The sequence below is a fragment of the Tachypleus tridentatus genome, chromosome 13 (genome assembly GCF_004210375.1).
Source record: "Tachypleus tridentatus isolate NWPU-2018 chromosome 13, ASM421037v1, whole genome shotgun sequence".
In the NCBI taxonomy this organism is placed as follows: domain Eukaryota; kingdom Metazoa; phylum Arthropoda; class Merostomata; order Xiphosura; family Limulidae; genus Tachypleus; species Tachypleus tridentatus.
The window spans coordinates 165,833,811-165,854,005 of NC_134837.1; the positions used below are offsets into that span (position 1 = coordinate 165,833,811).

General features: G+C 33.2%; 1 protein-coding gene across 9 annotated transcripts in view; it reads right to left on the minus strand.

The window, feature by feature from the left end:
- Window positions 1-20,195, minus strand: part of LOC143237729 (uncharacterized) — a 265,149-nt gene that overhangs the window by 30,859 nt on the left and 214,095 nt on the right. For 6 of the 9 annotated variants that reach the window (XM_076477265.1, XM_076477263.1, XM_076477264.1 and 3 more), the window contains 3 exons: window positions 13,818-13,863; window positions 4,333-6,136; window positions 1,959-2,209 (listed from right to left, as the gene is read on the minus strand). In XM_076477265.1, the coding sequence (XP_076333380.1) occupies window positions 1,959-2,209; window positions 4,333-6,136; window positions 13,818-13,863 (2,101 nt within the window). Of the gene's footprint in view, window positions 1-1,958; window positions 2,210-4,332; window positions 6,137-11,745; window positions 11,876-13,817; window positions 13,864-20,195 lie in introns of those variants that run through there. The other 3 variants (XM_076477266.1, XM_076477261.1, XM_076477269.1) reach the window with 2 other exon arrangements.

The following is a 20,195-nucleotide window of genomic DNA, read 5'->3' on the forward strand; positions in this document are numbered from 1 at the left end:
GATACAAGTGATACCTTTAAAGCTAGTAGGGGGTGATTTGAAAAATTTAGGAAGAGAAGTGGCACACATAGTATGGTGAGGCATGGGGATTGTGCCAGGCAGAAACAAACCTCATTAGACAAGTTTCTAGTGAGAAATAGGTCCAGTGAGTCTCAAGCAGGTTGTAGTTGTGCAAAGAGACAGAAAAGAGAAAGAACCCCAGAAAGAGAGTTACCTGACTTTTTTTTTGGAAGGTGACTCCCCTTCCAAACAATAATAACCCTCCTACTCTCCATGTTCCTCACCACCTTTCACTTATGTCTTCAGCTCTCCTCAGCACAGGTAAAGTGCAGTTAAATTTTCATTTCTTGTTTTTTTATTGTGTTTATAGTTTTTGTGGTTGACTTTATGCATGTAAGTATTATTATACAGGTATAAATAAGCAATATTTTTACTTAAAATGCTTCATAATGCATAATTTTTGGAGGTCTGTAATGGATTAATTTAATTTACAGTATTTCTTATGGAAAAAATTGATTTGGTTTTCGAACAGCCTTCTGGAATGGATTAAGCTTGAGAACTGAGGTACCACTGTAATATCTTTTATGTAACCAAAAATCTAAATAGGACTTGTTAGGCTGCATGTATTGATACAAAGTACACAGATCTTTTCTGTTTATCTTTTCCTGTTGATTTTTTGTTTCAGTTAAGGCTGTGGTAAGTGTACAAATGCAAGGCAATTTTCTGTTCCTTACAACAGCTGAAAAAAATGAAAAACACTAAAATAAAATATGAAAATTATCTTCATTATTTTACCCAGAATAATGTCTTTTGTCTCTCATATGATCTACAAAAACATACTATTTTTTAGCCTAGAAAATAAAACTTTTTAAGTAGCTCCTTCTTTATATTACAATTATCAGTAATAGAAAATAGCATGCTATTTAAAAAGGTTTTTTTAATACTTAAACAAATTATTTTAATAAACATCTTTTTTATAGATTTGAAGGTAAACTGTCCTTTTTAAAAATTGGCATTAAAGAACTAAGAAAAATTATTTTTTTGAAGATTTGTTTCAAGATTATTGCACATAACCTGTTTTTAAAATTTCTAGGATTGTTTGGAAAACAAATGCATGCACAACGAATCACTTTAAATCAAATAAAACTGTTAAACCATAAGTCTCAAAAAGTTATTTTGAGGTTAAAAGAAGCATAATCCATTACTGAATATTTAATAAATGATACATTTTATTATTATGAACTACATTCACTATAATACTGATCCAATGCCATGAAAAGTTTATTAGCACATCTCAAGCATTCATTTTTAATCAACTAGTTGTACTGTTCTAAAATACACAGTTAGTGGAATAGTGCAACTGCTTGACAAAGATTTATTGTGTGGTAATGTAAGCCTTTTTTTAATTTCCTTGGCTCAGATTCAATTAGAGACTTCTCAGATGCCAGATGAGTATCCTACCAACTGAGCTAAATGGTTTACTCACTAGCTAATGCTGGTAACTTGTTTATTTCTTAACAATTCAAAATATTACATTCTTTCTTTTTCACAAACAAGGCTCAACTTCAGCTTTTATCTCAGGATAATGGGACAACCACAAATAGTGGGCACCAGATTTTCTTGTATCAAGTTCAACTTTTTCTTGCAGGATTCTAGCCCAGACATGCTTGCTCTACAAGAAAGTGCTTTACAGACTGAACTACAGCTTACCTTTTTCCAGTTCTTGATAATAGAGGCTTTAACAAATCAGTCTACCACAAATGCTTAAGACTAGGATAAGCTAGTTTTATTTTAGGTGGTAATTAATCACAAACTTTCAGTATCAAAAATCATTAAATGCTCTGTTTTTATTATCTAAGCCTTTTTATGAACATTCAATGATAAAAATAAACTTAACATGTTTGTAAATTTTTAAAACGTTATTTTATATAGAGAAAAAGAAGATATAAGATACTAACTAGGTGAAGAGAAGAAAGAGTCTGCATTAAAAAGAGATGGTCCTGGTGTGGCTATCATGGAAAGATTTGTAGATGATAAGGAGACTGCTGGATGGATGGCAGGTGCAAACATTCCTGGAAGTGTATTGTAAAGAGAGGAATGATGGGAGTTCCAGACTGACAGAGAAGTAGAGCTAGGTCCTGAAGGAGTTGGTCTTGGCAACCCAGGTGCAAGATGAGCCTCGTTGGCACTTGCAAGAACCGAACTGGCTCTAAAAATGGAATATAGGACAGAAGATGACATTTTCAAAAGTATATGCTAACAATGCATAGTAGAACATGTTTGGGTACTTAATTATTGATTTTATCATATAAAGTACACACCTCTGTATATCATTATTGCTTTTAGTTGAAACGTACATTAATATGACATTTCCCAAAAATAATTTAATGCTCTTTTTATAAAACTGTAAATATATATAGTAGGGTGGCCCTTATTTTTCAAATTTTGATTTATATACACTTACCCACTCATTTTGTTTCAATATATAAATAAGTAACTCACACTAAATTTTATTCATATTGAATAATATTTAGGGGTCACTCAAATTATTTGTAATTTTATCTTGTATTTTTCATAATATCTGCTTATTCTAGAATGTTCCAAAATACTGTAAATAATTCTAGAATGACCTATATTATTCTGGATTCTTCTAGTATATAATTATGAAATATTCTCACACATTCTGGAATACTGCAACATATTATGAAATATTTCAGAGTATTCCACATTCTTCAGAATGTTAAGGAACATTTTATATATAAATATTCTACATTGTCACTTTTTGGTTCTGAAATATTCCCTATGACATGACAGTATTTTCTAGAATTTGTAAAAGAAAACTTCAGGTCAGCCAATCTTGAAACAACTATGAAAAGCTTCTTAAACCAATGCTAGTCTGTCTTGATAGCATCCATTCTCATGAAGTACAATTTATAGAATCTGGAGCACTGCATTATGCTTAATGTATGGCCTAGGCATTACATGCTCTCAAGATATGAAAGGTTTTAAGCTCACTCAACATGAAGAAAGATAACTCTGTGACATCTACATCTTTGTTGTTTGAGTCTATCTTCGGATATGGATCACTACTCCTGATGGCATTTCTCTCCTGGAAATGATCATAACTTTCTAAATTGTGATGTTGTGTATAAGAAAGTGAATTCTGCTTTATCAAAATCAGCTTTTCAAATATTTGTTGGATATCTCTTGCATATAAATGAGGAACTCAACATTTTTTGATTCAACTGTATCCATACAGAAAAAATAAGCAATAGTAAAAGCATCAAATGAGAAGAAAGGCATGTATAAACCTCCAAAGCACATCCAGCTAAACATCAGGAACTCTTGAGAATGTGTCAGTTAAAAATTTTTCTCATAAAGAATGCAACAAACTTCTTTAGTTATCTCAAAATTCCATCTGTATTTTTGGATTATGATCTCCAGTTGGGATTTCAGAGAAGACTACATGGAGGAATTATGATCAATTCAATACTTGAATTTGATAAATGACATTGCTGAAAGTGGTGTGGCTTTTATTGAGTAATACATATCCCTTTATAACAAAGAAAGAAAAACAGAAACAATTTCTCTTAAATTTGTGTAAGATCCCAAAATAACTTTCTTAAAAAAAAAAAAAAAAAACAATAACAATGTAAAAGTAATTAACCATACCAAAATCATATAAAAACTCATATAATGTGTAATTATAATATTGATAATGTACATGCAATATAGTGATAATATATGTTAAATAAATAATTCATAACACATAACAAACGTTTTTATATCCTATAGTACATATGGTATCAGGTCACTACAGTCTAGAACTTTAATCTCATTGAACCACCTCTATGTATATAGTTCAAAATTGACAAAGTTTGACATTTATTATCTTTTTGTATATTTTAAGAAAATTAAGTGGGGAGAACTTTAGAATTTTCTCCCTGAAGTTTTAACTGAAAATAAGGATCACCCTGACATGATGTTATGAAACAATTAAACTAAAAAAATTAATTAAATACAAAAATAATTAACCCTATATCCCAAGGGTTTTTGAAAGATAGAACTTTTAGAAGTACTTGGGTTATGCAGTTTCTTATTTTTGCCATTAAATTATACATGTATACTTAAAACATTATGTTATGCTTCCAAAACATACAGATATCCTTTTTTATATATAATTCAATAACCTCTAAATGTTTTTTTGAAATACAGAAAACACACACTTCCTATAGTCTCTGAAACCTATTGCCAGTTGCTTAAAAATTCTTAAAATTCAGAAATTTTAAAAGTTAATCCAAATAACTTTTTGTGTATTGACAAAAAACATACTGTTTCCCAATCACTAACCCTGTCCACAAGTGAGGTTTGGAAAAAGACAAGTTAGTCAGGCCAGTACTGCCAAAACTTGCAGTTGTATAAGTACAACATGGAATAGAATGCCTAGAGCTAAGAATGCCACTGGTACTGGTAATTACACTGCTGTGATTTTCTTTTCTAAACTCTTGAGTATGAAGAGGCTGGCTTAGCTGGTTTACACTTGACAAAGGGTTACTAAGTTGGCCATTGAAGCAGTCTTGTCTGGTAACAGGAGAGAATGACCTACAGTCTTGGGTAGTCCTTTTATGAGAACTTGAGTCCTTCTCTGTAGAATGATAGTTGAATGGCAATGAATGGCTCTCGTCACTGACTACATGTAAACTAGAACAATTTGAACCAACAGACACAGGTGGTGATGATGCCGAGTTTGTTTTAGTTACAGAAGATGTTGATGAGAGTGATGTTGTAGGAAGACAGGAAGTGGACAATGTAGATGAAGGCCTTTTATGTGGTTGTGCTGAGACCAAAAGAGAAGCAGCTGAGGGGTGTTTCAAGAGGTGATTTCTATTGAGTTGTTGTTTTGTAACAGTATTATTAGATGAGTGTTCTTTATATCCTGAAGATGTTTCAAAGGTGTGATTAGAAATGCATGTGCTATTGGCTACATCAATCACACTAGAAGTACTGAAAGAAGTAAGATGGTATCCATTACTGTCCCTGAGAGATTGTTGAATAGAGGCTGAACTTCGAGGATTAGGTGCCACACAACCTACAGGAGGAAGATGTGGATGACGGTTTTGAAGCACTGAAGAACCTGAGTTGGTAGTTTTTATAGAGGTAATAGATGCAGATGTAGTAGTGCATACGAGTAATTGTTTGTCTAGATATTCTGACTTACTTCTGAATTTAGGTTCTGTGGGAAATAAAATTATTGGATCTTTCTCACACTTTTTTATGGAATTAAATGTTTCTTTGGAATTAAGAAGTTTCAGAGAAGTGTGTTTTTCCTCACCTTTTTGTAAAGAATAATGCTGTTTGAAGGAGTCAACAATACTTAAAGTACTAGATTTTTGATGATCATTTCTTATACTTTGAGATCGTACGGTTGGGTCTACAACACCAATGCGTTTTTGTTTTATTTTCTCTGCAGGGTGGATAAGTATCCTTGATTCAAAAGTATCAAGAGAACTTTGTTTTGGTTCACAATGTTTATCAGAATGAGATGATACTTTTGGATATAATGAGTCAAGGAAATTACCTTCCTCTTTAAAAAAATTCACAGAATGAGAAGTAAATGTTTGTGGCAATATACTGAAAGTCCCAAGTTTTTGTTCACATTTTTTAACAGAGTTGTACTTTACTGATGCATGTGAAACATCAGACGAAGTAGGTTTTTCATCACAGTTTTGTATAATCTTAGGTGGTAATGATGTTAGTGCACAGTTCTGCACTTTCTGAATTGATGCTGTTGTATCTAAAATGTCTGGATAATGAGTTTGGTTCTCAAACTTTTGTTCAGCCTGAGACTTTGTTATTTGATCAATGATATTGGCAATGTCTTGTTCAATACTGCTTTCACATTGAAGAAAGGCTGGATGATCATACACAGATTTATCACAAGATTCTTTATTATTGCTCCTCTGAGTGTCTGGGCTACTTCTGTTGCCTTCATCAATTGAAGACTTTCTACTCTTTTTCTCTACAAACTGATTTCCATTATGTAAAATGTCAGAATTGAAAGTAGGTAGAGGCTTTAGTAGATTATTAAATGTTTGCTTGTTGCAGGATATGAGGTTTCCATTAATTCTGTAGTCACCTACAAATGAAACCAAAAACAAATCATTAAAGATACAGCAGTTTAAAAATGATTTTTAAAAATATTTATTTTTGTAATATTTTATTACCATCATCACAAATAAATTTTATTAAATGAACATACAACTCAGAAAATACGAATTTTGTTACCAAAGAACATCACTAATTACTGATGAAATTTTAATTATTTGTTTTTCAATACACAACTTAAGCACTTATTTTGAAGTTTCTGCAAATGCCAGTTCAAGTAATGTTTTATTAACACTGTAGCTAGTAAACACTTATAAAACAAAGTAAATAAATTGACACAGAACTTCTTGACACAGCTTGATATGTTTTATACTAAAAGCCCCCAAACCTTGCATGGTTTGTTTAGTTGTTGTTAAGGGCCAAGCTACACAGTAAATTATCTCTAATCTGCTCACTGTTAGACTAAGATACAACTTACATGTTACATGAAATTATAAAATAGGGAAACAAAATGACCAATTGAGGAGAATTATTTACTTATTGCCTCAAAGTAAAATTAATGCTTTACACTGTAGTAATTAAAATGAGTTGTATCCTGAAATGTGAACTAAACATTAAAAAAAAAGAAAATTTTAGGTTTATAACTTGAGTATTAATTACTTATATTGTAATTTCATTGAATGTCCTACATATGGCAGGACAACTGAGGAAGACTTAGGCAACTGAGCTGAATGCTAATGAAATAAGAGAAAACCAAACAACCTGTATATTGTCCAAATAAATTCTATTACAAGTTATTTTATATATTTCTCATATAATTATTACACAACACTTCAAATTTAAAAGTTTGAAATAAGGTTTATTTGATTATATTCATATTGGATGAATATCAATATAAAGAAAATGCCTCTTTCCAATAGATTATCTATGAGTAAAAGAAAAACTCATGGGAAATCTGCTGTTTTAAAATTTGTAGCTTATTTTGAATCAAGAATGTGAGTTAATCAAACCAGTGTCACGTATGTGCACTCTACTTATTAAACTGCCATTCAATAAGAACAACAATTGATAATGCAAACCACAAAATTCCTACAGAAACTTGAGTAATAAAAATTAGTTGCTTTGTAAGAAATAAATACATATCACATTTAGTTTGTATTAATAATCATAATTATTTTTATATATGTTAATGGATAACATTTATTCCTCTTTTTTACTCTTTATTTTTATATTACCATGGCATTCAAGTCATTAATAGTTTTGGCTTTTGATTGTCTATGAAAGAGATCAAATGTTATAGCACAATAAAACCTAAGTGGCTACATTTTCTTTGGACAAATAACAAAATATGACAGAAACTATGCAAGTTTTTTTTTATTTTCTAGTTGTTGATTCTGTAATATTATTTAAATCATTATCAATATTATTGTTTCCTTCTATTTTTTTAGAGTAAAGCTACAGTTGGTTATGTGCTGTGTTCACTACTGGAAATCAAACCTTGAGTATTAGCATTGTAAATCCATAAACTTACTGTTGCCCTAATCAGGAACTTATCCAGATACATTATGTTCATGTTACAGTAAACATACGTTTAATTTGGACAGCCACAATAGGATGTAAACAACATAGAACCTATACAAAAGGACTCCTCTCTACGCGTTTGGCCTGGCATGGCTAGATGGTTTGGACGCTCAACTGGTAATATGAGGGCTGTGGGATCAAATCCCCATCACACCAAACATGCTTGCCTTTTCTACTGTGGGGGATACAATTATGGTCAATCCCATTATTTGTTGGTAAAGGAGTAGCTCAAGAATTGGTGGTGGGTGGTGATTACTAGATGCTTTCTCTCTAGTCTTATAGTGCTAAATTAGGGATGGCTAGCGCAGATAGCCCTTTTGTATCTTTGTGCGAAATTCAAAAACAACAACTCTAAATATTTACGATGTCGATGTACTTATTTTTATTGTTTTTTTGTTTGTTTTAATTTCGCGCAAAGCTACAGAGTGCCAGCAGTGTAAGGCTAGAGGGAAAGAAGCTAGTTATTACCACTCATCATCAACTCTTGGGTTACTCTTTTACCAAAAAATAGTGATATTGACCGTAACATTATAAATACCCCCACAGCTGAAAGGGCGAGCATGCTTGTTCCGACAGGGATTCGCACCCGCAACCCTTGGATTACGAGTCGAGTGCCTTAACCACCTTGTCATGCCGGGCTGATAAACACGTTAAGTTATTACGTGTGGGAAACTAGAAATTAGTTTCAGCAACTGCATGAGTGTGACTAAATCACAAAGTATGAGACATAATTTCACTCAATATATAATTAGTCCATTATGTAGATACTAAAGTTAACAAAACATGTTCCACATGGTACAAATAACATAAATGCGATGTTTCAAATACATGAGACGTTACTTGGTTAGATTAGCAGAGAACAACTTTTTATGATGCTTAGAAGCTTTAAAGTAAAATAAAGAGCTCACTGGAGCTGTTAACGTAAAAGAGACCTTTGTGAAAATCACGAAGTATCAACATCAGAGAAAAGTAAATCCAACAATCTGAATATATTATACTGAAATGTCAATGTCAACAAAACACAGTAACAGCTTTCAGAATACAAAGCTGTATATTACCACCAAAAAAAAGGCATTACAGAAAAAATTATAAGTTATGTGTTTTTATGAGATACTTAGTAAGTATGAGTGAACCTACACAAACGCAAGAATCCTGCAAATAAAGTCGGATTTAGTAGGCTTAAAAATACATCAGAACAACTATAAAAATGTATTATTCAAGCTAAAGAATTTGTGTGTGTGTGTGTGTGTGTTTAGAATATAAAGTTGGTAAAAACTCAATACATAATGTAAACATAACTGGAGATTTAAGTAAACTAAGTTCAGCAGCTTACAATTCTATAACCACTTCCATTCCGACATGAAGATACTTAACGCCACCGTGAGAAGCCAACTCAACTCTTCTCACAGCTAACCACTGCTGGAATCGCGGAACAGCTGCTTTTGAAAGGACATCAGAAAATGCAGAGTGGGTCGTTTCTCAAGAGATCATAATATATTTTGCAAGCAGAAGGACATTCAATATGACATTAACGTGGTTGATGCGAACACATCTAGGTCACATTTGGTTAGTTGGTAGTTCGCACACCATTTCAAGTTTGCTAGACTCTTGCTTTGTGATGAAGTACTGTTTGGTATTACAGGACTAGAACTTAGTGTGTTGTTGTACAAGTATATAAAGGTGTTGGTGGGTAATTTTAAAATTATTTGTAAAACTGAAACTTTTACAACAAAGCTCCGTATTCAAAAAAAAAAAAAAAAAAAGTAGTCGCGAATGTAACAGTAAAATCACTTGTAACTTTTTTATTAAATTATAGAAAACTGTGAGATGAAACTCAAGAACTAGTATATTCGATGCACTAAAAGCAAAAAACAATAAAAATATTAAGCACTTCACATAATTTTCATTTCAACCTAAGGCTAAAATAATTCGTTACATAGAATGTAACCAAAAACCCAGTTCATATTCCAGAAATATTAACTTCCCGGAAATGACATTGGTGTAGCGAAGACTACGTTGCCAAGGTTTACAGGTTTTATACAATTCTTGTTTATTGGTACTAGTTTGGTTTGAATTTCGCGCAAAGCTTCACGAGGTCTATCTACCCTAGCCGTCCCTAATTTTAAAGTGTAAGACTAGAGGGAAGGCAGCTAGTCATCACCACCTACCGCCAACTCTTGGGCTACTCTTTTACCAACTCTTTGACCGTTACATTATAACGCCCCCACAACTGAAATGGCGAGCATGTTTGGTGTGAGAGGGATTCGTACCCGTGACTCTCAGGTTACGAGTCGAGTGCCTTAACCACCTGGCTACGCCGGGCCTTATTTGTACTAATCGACCCTGCTGTATATTAGAATATCACTAGTTTAAAAGAAATAATTACAACTGTTTATATAAATCAGCATCAAAAACACACCCAACCCTCCATTTATATTGATATAAATACTAAAACATTCTTCTGATAAGATCTAATACTATTATTATGCACTTTAAACGACTATCATACAACGTAACAAATCTGGTCTTTGATGAAAGTAGCTACCGACTTGTTTTTCTTTTCTTATCACTTTTGAATACAGTTGTATACGAGGTTAAGCTCGAGTGGTTAGTTTAAAGAATATCAATAATTATTGATGCGGAGATATTTATATTTCCCACTTTTGATTTACATATAATTTTGTAACGACTCAAAGCCTTTAACCAGTTTTTCATATTTCTAATTTCTGTTTTATTTTCACATAAAATTATAAAATTTAATTTCAGCTGCTGCTTCTTTTAAGAATTCTTATCATAATTAGAAACCGGTAAAGAAGCTGTTCTAATGTAGTCAAAACATATTCTCATACAATTCTTTGAGTGTGCATATTGTATGTGTGTAAAAGGATTTTTCTTCTCCCATGACTATCTCTACTTATTACAAAAACTCTTTTACCGCTAATGTCTTGACAAGGTTCGGGTTTCTTTATCAATTATCTGATCTATTCATCTATTTATTCGTTTATTCTCTGAATATTTGACTCCATTTATTCATTAATTCATATATATTTTGATTATGTGAAATCTCGTTTATCTAAGTGGTTACACAATACGTAAGTTCAATGCACGCGTTTGCTACCCCTTTGATATTTGAATATAATAATACTTTGTTGTATCTTAATTATACGAATCTAGTTTGCGTGTGGGTACTTTATCTAAACTTTATCTACAACTGTGATAATAGTGTAACGAGTTTTTGTACTTACCTTTGACATGTTTAGAATATATTATTTTAAAAACAAGTGGATTGTGTGCTGTCCGTTTATTATTGAAATTTATCCAACAAGTCACATACACCTAATGTAAAGATATCCGGCCCATACATACAATAAAAGCTGACAGGTTTATGACGTAATTGCGCTTTAAGAAATATTTTGGGGTACAGCTGTGCATAACAATTGATTCTATAATGCAAGTATTTTTTTTTCAAGTTGAGTCTTTTTTTATATTACATACGTTTGAAGTTTATTATGTTATCATACCACTTCCTTCTAATGCCACTGTAAGTTATTTTAGATCACTATAAAACAAGCCTAAATGATTCAATATAAAATATACTTTTGTCGAATGTCATATATTTCTAGACTTTTATCATTACCCCAAGTAATTCTAAAATATCACATTTTATAGCTGAAACTAATCACTTCATCCTATTAAAACTAATCGTTATAATAAATACATCTTCCATTGATAAACATACAGGGGTACACAAAATGTGCCCAATCCAAAAATTTTTGTTAATTTGTTACATCGTTTATTAGATAACAGAAAAATACGTAAAACTATGTTTTTAGAATACACTGGATGAGAACTGTTCAAATATTATTTAAAATCCTAATGTTAATATTGGCTTTCATAAATACCTGAACTTTTAATGATATTAGTTACATATTCTCATAACAACTGTTATGCACGTGCTGTAGTTTATAAGATCTTCTTATTCCAATTAGCCTACAGAATGATCAAACAAGTTTCTCTACAATAATCGAACGTAAATATGAAACTCAAAATAACACAAACCAGTTTCACAAGCTAACATTTAGTCAGCAGTCGCTTGTATTTCAATACTGCTTTACATCGACGTGACTTGGTTGCAATGAGTTTGTGCAGATATTCCTGAGTGACTGACTGCCATCCTTCTTTGAGTGCTTCAAAAAGTTCACCTTCCGTGTTTGGCTTACAATCTTTCGTTAATCAGTTTAACTCAACCCATAAATTTTCAATCGAATGTATATCAGATGATTGATCTGGCCATTCCATAACATCAATTCTTTTATTTCTAAAATATCCTTTAACGACTCCACAATTGCAGAAACACTTGTTTGATCATTTTGTAGGCTAACTGGAATAAGAAAATGTAAAAAACTACAGCACGTGCACAACACTTGTTATGAGAAAATGTAACTAAAATCATGAAAAGTTCTGTTATTTATAAAAGCCAATGTTAAAATTAATATTTGAGATAATATTTGAACAGATCTCATCGAGTGTAATTTAAAAACATAGTTTCACATATTTATCTATTATCTAATAAAAGATATAACAAATTAACAACATTTTCAAGGGGGGCATTTTTTTACGCCCTCTGTATATGATATATTATACATTTTTATTCCACAAAACTATTATTTTCATTTTGCTGCTTTATTTAGTTTCGCGCATAATAGTAAAGCGACCTGCTAAAATATGTTGTCACTATAGAACATGAGCCTAATATATTTTTGTACCTTCCTATATACTCACTATATATAACAAAGTCCTATCATAAATGGGCCCGCTATGGCCAGGTGGTTAAGGCACTCGACTCGTAATTTGAGGGTCGCGGGTTCGAATCCCTCTCACATCAAACATACTCGCCCTTTCAGCCGTTGGTGCGTTATAATGTGACGTTCAATCCCACTATTCGTTGATAAAAGATTGGCCCAAGAGTTGACGGTGGGTGGTGATGGCTATTTGCTTTCCCTCTAGTCTTACACTGCTAAGTTAGGGACGGCTAGCGCAGAAAGCCCTCATGTCGCTTTACGCGAAATTCAAAACAAACAAACCTATCACAAATACATTTTTAATGGATATTAATCCTGTTTTTCAATGCGAATTTTCTTAATCTGTATACCTTTATAGGTCCTTTCCGTAGCTACCTTATGTGATGAATTAATTTTTCGGTAAAGGAGAGACGTAGTAGGAGAAATAATAGCTAAAGAATTTCCGGCAGACAAAGTGTAATCTGTGATGGGATTTGTTTGCTTTCTGTTTGGCTATCACGGCTGATCCCTCCCTGTCAGCGTGTTCCCTGGGGGAACCACGGTCTAAAGCTTGTAGCCTAACCGGTCGATATTGATTAGTTCAGACGTGGTGTTGCTGGCCTACAATTCAGTGAAAAGAACTTGGGATAAAGGGGTAGAAAGCTAACTGATGTGAGTATCGATTTAACTGTTCTGGATTTAGGACAGCCCCGTGCAGTGCACAGCATTTTCTGTGTAAAAGAAAACAAAGATATATTACACATCAATACAAATATAAACTACGTAAATGTGAGTGAGGATTCCTACGCGTGTGACTCTCCCAAAGGCACAACGATATGTCTGCGGACTCACACCGCTAAAAACTGAGTTTCGATACGTGTGATGGGCAGAGCACACATAGCCCATTATGTAGCTTTGTGTTTAATGCTAAAAAAACAAAACATACATGTGTGTCTAAAGATACCAGAACAAAATAAAATAATACACTTTCTGTCTCTCCTATAATAAGAAGTAATTTTAGAAGCTTTAAAACATTAATTTTGCTATAACCATTACCATAGCCGATTATATACTTAGCACAAAACTAAACATAAGAAGTGAATGATAAGTAACCTAAAAGTATACAAATAAACAAGTGTATAATGATAAATAAAGCATACCCAATTAATGAACCTGTGCCTATACACAGAATAAAACGTATTCAAAACATATCTATGCAGAATTCCCAAATCATATGATTTCCCGCAGTAAGATATCCTAAATCAGATACAAACATTGAAAATATATAACGTATGCCATTTGAAATTCCACTTTCAAAATCGATCTGTTGAAAGTTAGCACGAGACTTACTTCTGTCACTTGTCGATGTAAGGCAAACCAAAGCTGCGCCCGAATCCTGCAACAAAAGAAAAAATACATCGAGTTAATGTTCAGAAAGAAAATCCTTTTTTATTGGAAAAAAAGGACATATAATGTTCTGTCCGCTTCGAAAATAATTTACACAACTGTCGTTTGTCTTCTAAAAGAAACACTAATAAGTTTGAAAAAAACAACATTATTTCTAGAAACTAAACAAAAAGTGCGCACGAATATTTGGATGCACTAAAGTAATATTCAATCAATAATTATGACATCGATTCCTTTTTATATTCATTATGATAATTGTTCTGGATATTTTACTAAAACTGATTTTACACTACTGAAGATTATGTTGAATTGTTAGCTTCGACTATGTTATTCCTTTTATCAGTAAAACTTTCGTGAGGTAGTATTAGGCTTTCGTGTTAGCGTGCGTATGTGTATTTCATAGCAAAGCTGCATCGGTGTATATGCGTGCTGTGTCCACCGTGTGGAATCAAAACCCCGAATTTAACGTCTGTAGACTTGCCACTGTCCTATCGTGGAATAATATTGTTAGCAGCGTTATACAATGAATTCATTTTTAATAGGCTTTAGGTTTCTTTATTGTGTTGAATTATGACAACAAGTCAACTTGTCACACAGGATTGACTTCATTAAATTAATACTCACGCTTCGGTTCAACAGAAGGTACAAGTACCGAAAGATTTTGTGAACTGTCATCATTATTTATACTCAATACTAAATGGAACTGGCAAACTTTATATTAGTTTAAATAATATTTATTACCCTGGCAAAATTATAGATATTGATAGTTTTAGTACAGAAAACATTACAATACGATATTTAATAAACGATACTTTTCAATCCAACCAATAACATACAACACGCAAACCTAAAAGGAAACTCCACGATGATGTTTACTATAAAGCAAGAAACTATAACAACAGTATGGTTTCGTAATATGACAGTACTCAATCACGCTGATGGCATGTGATATATAAAAAAATATATAACAGTAATTTTACTTCGATGAAGATTACTATAAAACGAATATTTATATAAACTTTATATTAATTTCTTAACGTAAAACGAATGTGACAAAACTAATATGAAATAACAACAGTAAGAACAGCAGCTTGTAAGCACGTGCATGAAAAGCACTTTAGAGAAGTTGCAACACATAAACGCACATACTTCTGACAAATCATGATTAACGACTGTGAAAAGTTCCACACCTCTGCTGCAGTGCATGCTGATCAAAGCCGATTTTACAAGCTTTGATGACCACAGAAATGACTCCTCCCCTCCTCCTGGGGGACTTTAGATGTCAGTATGGATTGGAGTTGTCGTGAAAAATTACAGTTTGGGAAGTGGGCTTTCAATAGAAACTTTCACTCAGTCACTCTTCTGATTGATATAGTCAAATACACGTATAACTGGTTAGTCTATGAAATGATTACAGCCTGGAGGAACAAGAAACTATTCAAATCAATTGATTTCTTCAGAGGGAAAATACTTGTTCATTTTGACAGCAAATGGAACAATTAATTCAAATTGCCACTGAGTACGACAGCCATAGGAACAACTAATTTTCAGTTATATCCGGATTTTGCTAGCTTGAATATTCTACATACCTAAACAACAGCGAGAACATACACTGTTTGTTACCTAAAGTTAAAAGATGAAGCTAAATTTTTAACCGACCATATTTGTACAACGGCAGCAAAAACTAATTAGCATTACCTATCAGTTAATCATCTTGATATATGAGGCCTAATTTGGAAACGTTTTTAAAAGACAGAGGAAAAGAAATTGTCTCATTTCTCTCAGCCTTGTAGAGTCAGACGAACAGCTACTTTTATCTTTTTTACTTCTTCTGTAAACTAGAGGAAAGGCTGTTTAACGTATCACTTCTCGCTGTAACAAATTTGCAGATAAACACGTCCGCCCGCACTGGTTTCTTCGGAACGTTTTAAACGTTTATGACACACTAATTATATAAAGCTTTCTTACGGTAGTTATATAAAACCATTATTTTAAGTTGTCAAGTCTCAGGAATTCATATTAACGCCATGAATATGGTTGTTGTATACACATGTTTGCTCTTCAAATGTCAACTGTATGAAATTAATCAAAGTTTGCTCTTAAACCATAATAGCCTAAACATTATACTGTTTGAAGTAACACTTTCAGTCTACGTTTCATCTTACATCCCAAGAAAATTACGTGATAGAAATTTCTATATACCATCTGTGCACAATAAAGACACACACAAAAAATGTCAAAGTGCTTGCTAAGTAGGTTGGAAAGACAAGATTTATAGGTAATTATTCTCGATTAGAACCTCTTGTACAACATAAAAAATCAACGGAATTATAAACTAACCACGTTACCCACCCTTCATTTTCTGCCTAGCTGTGCAGAAAGAGTCTCGCTACATAAGTGTTGCCATGTAATTACAGATAATGATGACGGGCTTTGTCGACAGATGTGAGACCACTAGAGAAAGTCGATGACGTCAGGGGTCGAGAGAAAGGAGCAAATTCAGTTTTGTATAGCTTTCTGTGAACCTCTCATCAAAAGGTTAAATTTAATAACCTCATTAACTACACAAGCTTATTTGATAACCAGTTTTCTCCGTAGAGTCTTTTATTTCTTATTTTATGTTATTAATAAACCATATATAATTTCAATCCAGAAAAAAAAATGCAAAACATAAAAAAAATATTCATATACGTATAGAAATGTGTTTGAACACGATCATAATTTTGACTTAAACACAATAGAACCAGTGTAAAATATCCCACATTTTACTTTTTTCTGGTGAAGAAAAAAGGATTGAAATGGGATAAGAAATTTACTTAACATTGTTTGTTTGTTTGTTTGTTTTGGAATTTCGCACAAAGCTACTCGAGGGCTATCTGTGCTAGCCGTCCCTAATTTAGCAGTGTAAGACTAGAGGGAAGGCAGCTAGTCATCACCACCCACCGCCAACTCTTGGGCTACTCTTTTACCAACGAAAAGTGGGATTGACCGTAACGTTATAACGCCCCCACGGCTGGGAGGGCGAGCATGTTTGACGCGACTCGGGCGCGAACCCGCGACCCTCAGATTACGAAGCGCACGCCTTAACGCGCTAGGCCATGCCGGGCCGACTTAACATGTAGTGTCATTGGCATGCATTTACAATTCAGTTTATTAAACACTTTCACAGAAAGCAGCGATAAGAAACCAAGTAAAAACAATAATGTTCATAATTTATTGCGTTGTTTAATTCTTAAGGATAAAATATATAACACCAATGGCTATTGCATATCCTAATTTTGTAACCAAGCATTGACCTATTTACTACCATCCAGAGATACTTTTGTGAAATAAATACACAGAATACACTCTTTGAAGTAGTTCCTATTTTGCTCAGAACTGGTTGACTAGAAACTCTAATATTATCTAGGCCTAATTATCTACTATTCCCGTCTTAGGTTCAAAATATTCCAAGTTAACGCAAAAATAATCGGACATTAAGTTTCTACCATCACCCCACAACCAAATGCTTTTTCCTAGAGAAAAGTAAAAGTGAAAACTGTGTATTATACACTCCAACATAACATATATTTCAACAGCTATACTATTATATAACAAAGCAGATGAGACACGAATGTGCCACATCTAAATATCATTTGAAAAAGATGTTTAGTTAGAACTTCATGAGCCTTTTCGTTTTATTACATACGCTCATTCTGGTATGTTTGAAATAATTCAGAACTAAAATTCGTTTGTGTATGTTTGTTTTAGAATTTCGCGCAAAGCTGCACGTGGGCTACATATGCGCATATCAATCTTTAAGTTTGAACTAGATGGTCTACAGCATCTACCGCCAACTCTTGTTTGACCGAATAGTGAAGTCTGACACTTACTAAGGTAGTTTAATCACAGTAACTACTAGACACTTCTGGTAGGAACTCGATATGGTTAAAATCCTACCAGCAAGTGACAGCACTATAAACAGTTATGGCAAAAATTGATACTTACGAGTGTCGCAAATAAAGTAAAATGTTAAAAAAAAATTAAAAGGATTAACAATACTAATAGAAACTGACATTGAGACGAATCCTATCAGTGTATAACTACTGTAAGAAATAATAATATATTGATATGAAATTCCCCTAAGGGACTAGAATCACTAGATAAAGAATACAGAGTTAAAACTTAAAAGAGGCATTCGCACCATTAAAAATTGTTGTAACAAATGGCCTATACAAATAGTATTTCGTCTGCTACTGTATTTGTTGTGTCCCAGCTAACTCGGTGAGTTCTGGATTGAGCGAAACGCGTCGTCGACAAAGGATATAGTGATCAACGTGTGGCTAGAATACTATTATTCACTCTTTTAAATATACAGTGTTAAAGAACGTAATAGGAATGCCTAATAATAAGTTCTTATAATAAATATAAGTTTAAAAAATAATGACATAACCTCCACGAGAAAAAACAACAAACAACTGATACAAATGTTTTACCAACGTTTTAAACAAGTAACTGACTGAACAGTTCTTGTCTGTTCTTCTGTAGTTTCCTCATATTCCACATCCAGGATGTTTCACATGTCTACACAAGGTCCATCTGCTAATTCAGTAAAAAAACGTGGGTTGGAAAACGCTTTAAAAGCATGGGACAAAAAAAAACACACAGAGAAGAGCCATGTTAATGCAAGAACTGCCAAGTGGTGTTGCCTATTCTCAGTCACCAAGAAAAAGAAGAAAAGAGCAGCCATTAGCTTCGGTTTGCGAGTAATGAGCACGTGCAATTACCCGCCCTCGTAAAGGGCCTTGTAAATTCAATTCTATCGTACAGTGGCCTCTAGCCGACTGTAATGACCGCAACTCACGTACCCCGCAGGCTCTCAAGCCGATAAAAAAACTAGCTATGACTAGATTGCTATGGAGGTACTGAAGTGGATAATTAAGTCGGCGTAGCGACTCCCTCTGGTGTGATTATTTATCACTTGTTCACACGTCATATTAGCCTATCTCCCAGTTTGTGCGTCTGATGTGGTTACAAAGCGCTGTTTTGGAAAGCTAAAACTGCTTATTAAGCTGTTTCTAAATAAAACATTAACATCGCAGACTGCACAAACACATAGAGTTTTACCAATAATAATGATAACTAGCAGTAAGCTTAGCTAAAGATGGTTAGCGTGTACAGCAAGAATACCTTCTCTGCATTTAAGTATGCTGTAAAAATGACGATGAAAACCAACTATGCTGTCAGACAGAGCTGGCAGTCAGCGCTTCTGAATAGCAACCCACCATTTTGTCTCTTCTTTCAAAAAAAAGCCCGGCATTACCAGGTTGTTACGGTTTGGTTTGTTTTAAATTTCGCGAAAAGCTACACAAGGGTTATCTGCGCTAACCGTCCCTAATTTAGCAGTGTAAGACTAGAGGGAAGGCAGCTAGTCATCACCACCCACCGCCAATTCTTGGGCTACTCTTTTACCAATAAATAGTAGAATTGACCGTAACGTCATAACGCCCCCACGGCTGAAAGAGCGAGCATGTTTGGTGTGACGGAGATTCGAACCCGCGACCCTCAGATTACGAGTCGAGTGGTTGTTAGGGTATTCGGCTCGTAACTTCGTGTAGCTTTGCGCGAAATTCAAATGCAAACAAACAAACAAACAAACAAATCATTCAAAAGCATGTGCAAACAGCTCTTAATTTAACTTTGTGTGAAACTTCTAATACAAATTAGACTTTCTGCTCTGAAAATATTTACATGTGAATTGTTTTACACTGCTTTGGTTGCAGGTTTATTACAAAATATTTTAAATATTTACAATAACACGAATATTTTTACGAGTTTTCAAGAAGACAGCAAACAAATAAAACTGTGAGGAGAAAATTTCAAAAATACTTCACAATTTTCTTTACTGTTATATGGAAAACGTAGGAACTATTTCACTCTCCTAGTTCTGTTGCAAGTTTATTTTTCTCAGAGCAAAAGGAGTTTCTACATAAACTGCTGAGTAGACCAATACAGTTAAAATATTTCTTTTCGAGGAGCTCGATTAGAAAAACAAACAAACCTATATTAAATAATATATGCCTTATATTTTCATGATAATTTATAACAATTTAAAAAAAACAACCATTACTAAAATAATAATGTGGTCATAAAATCATACAAGGTTCATTTTCATCTTCATATTTGGTCTCTCTCTCTATATATATATATATATATTTATTTATTTATACGCCTGGAAACTCGATATATATATATATGTATATATACACTGAAAGAAAAATTATTTACGATAAGAAACAAAATGAAACAAGGGTTTTATTGCAGCCGAAACTGGGAGCCATT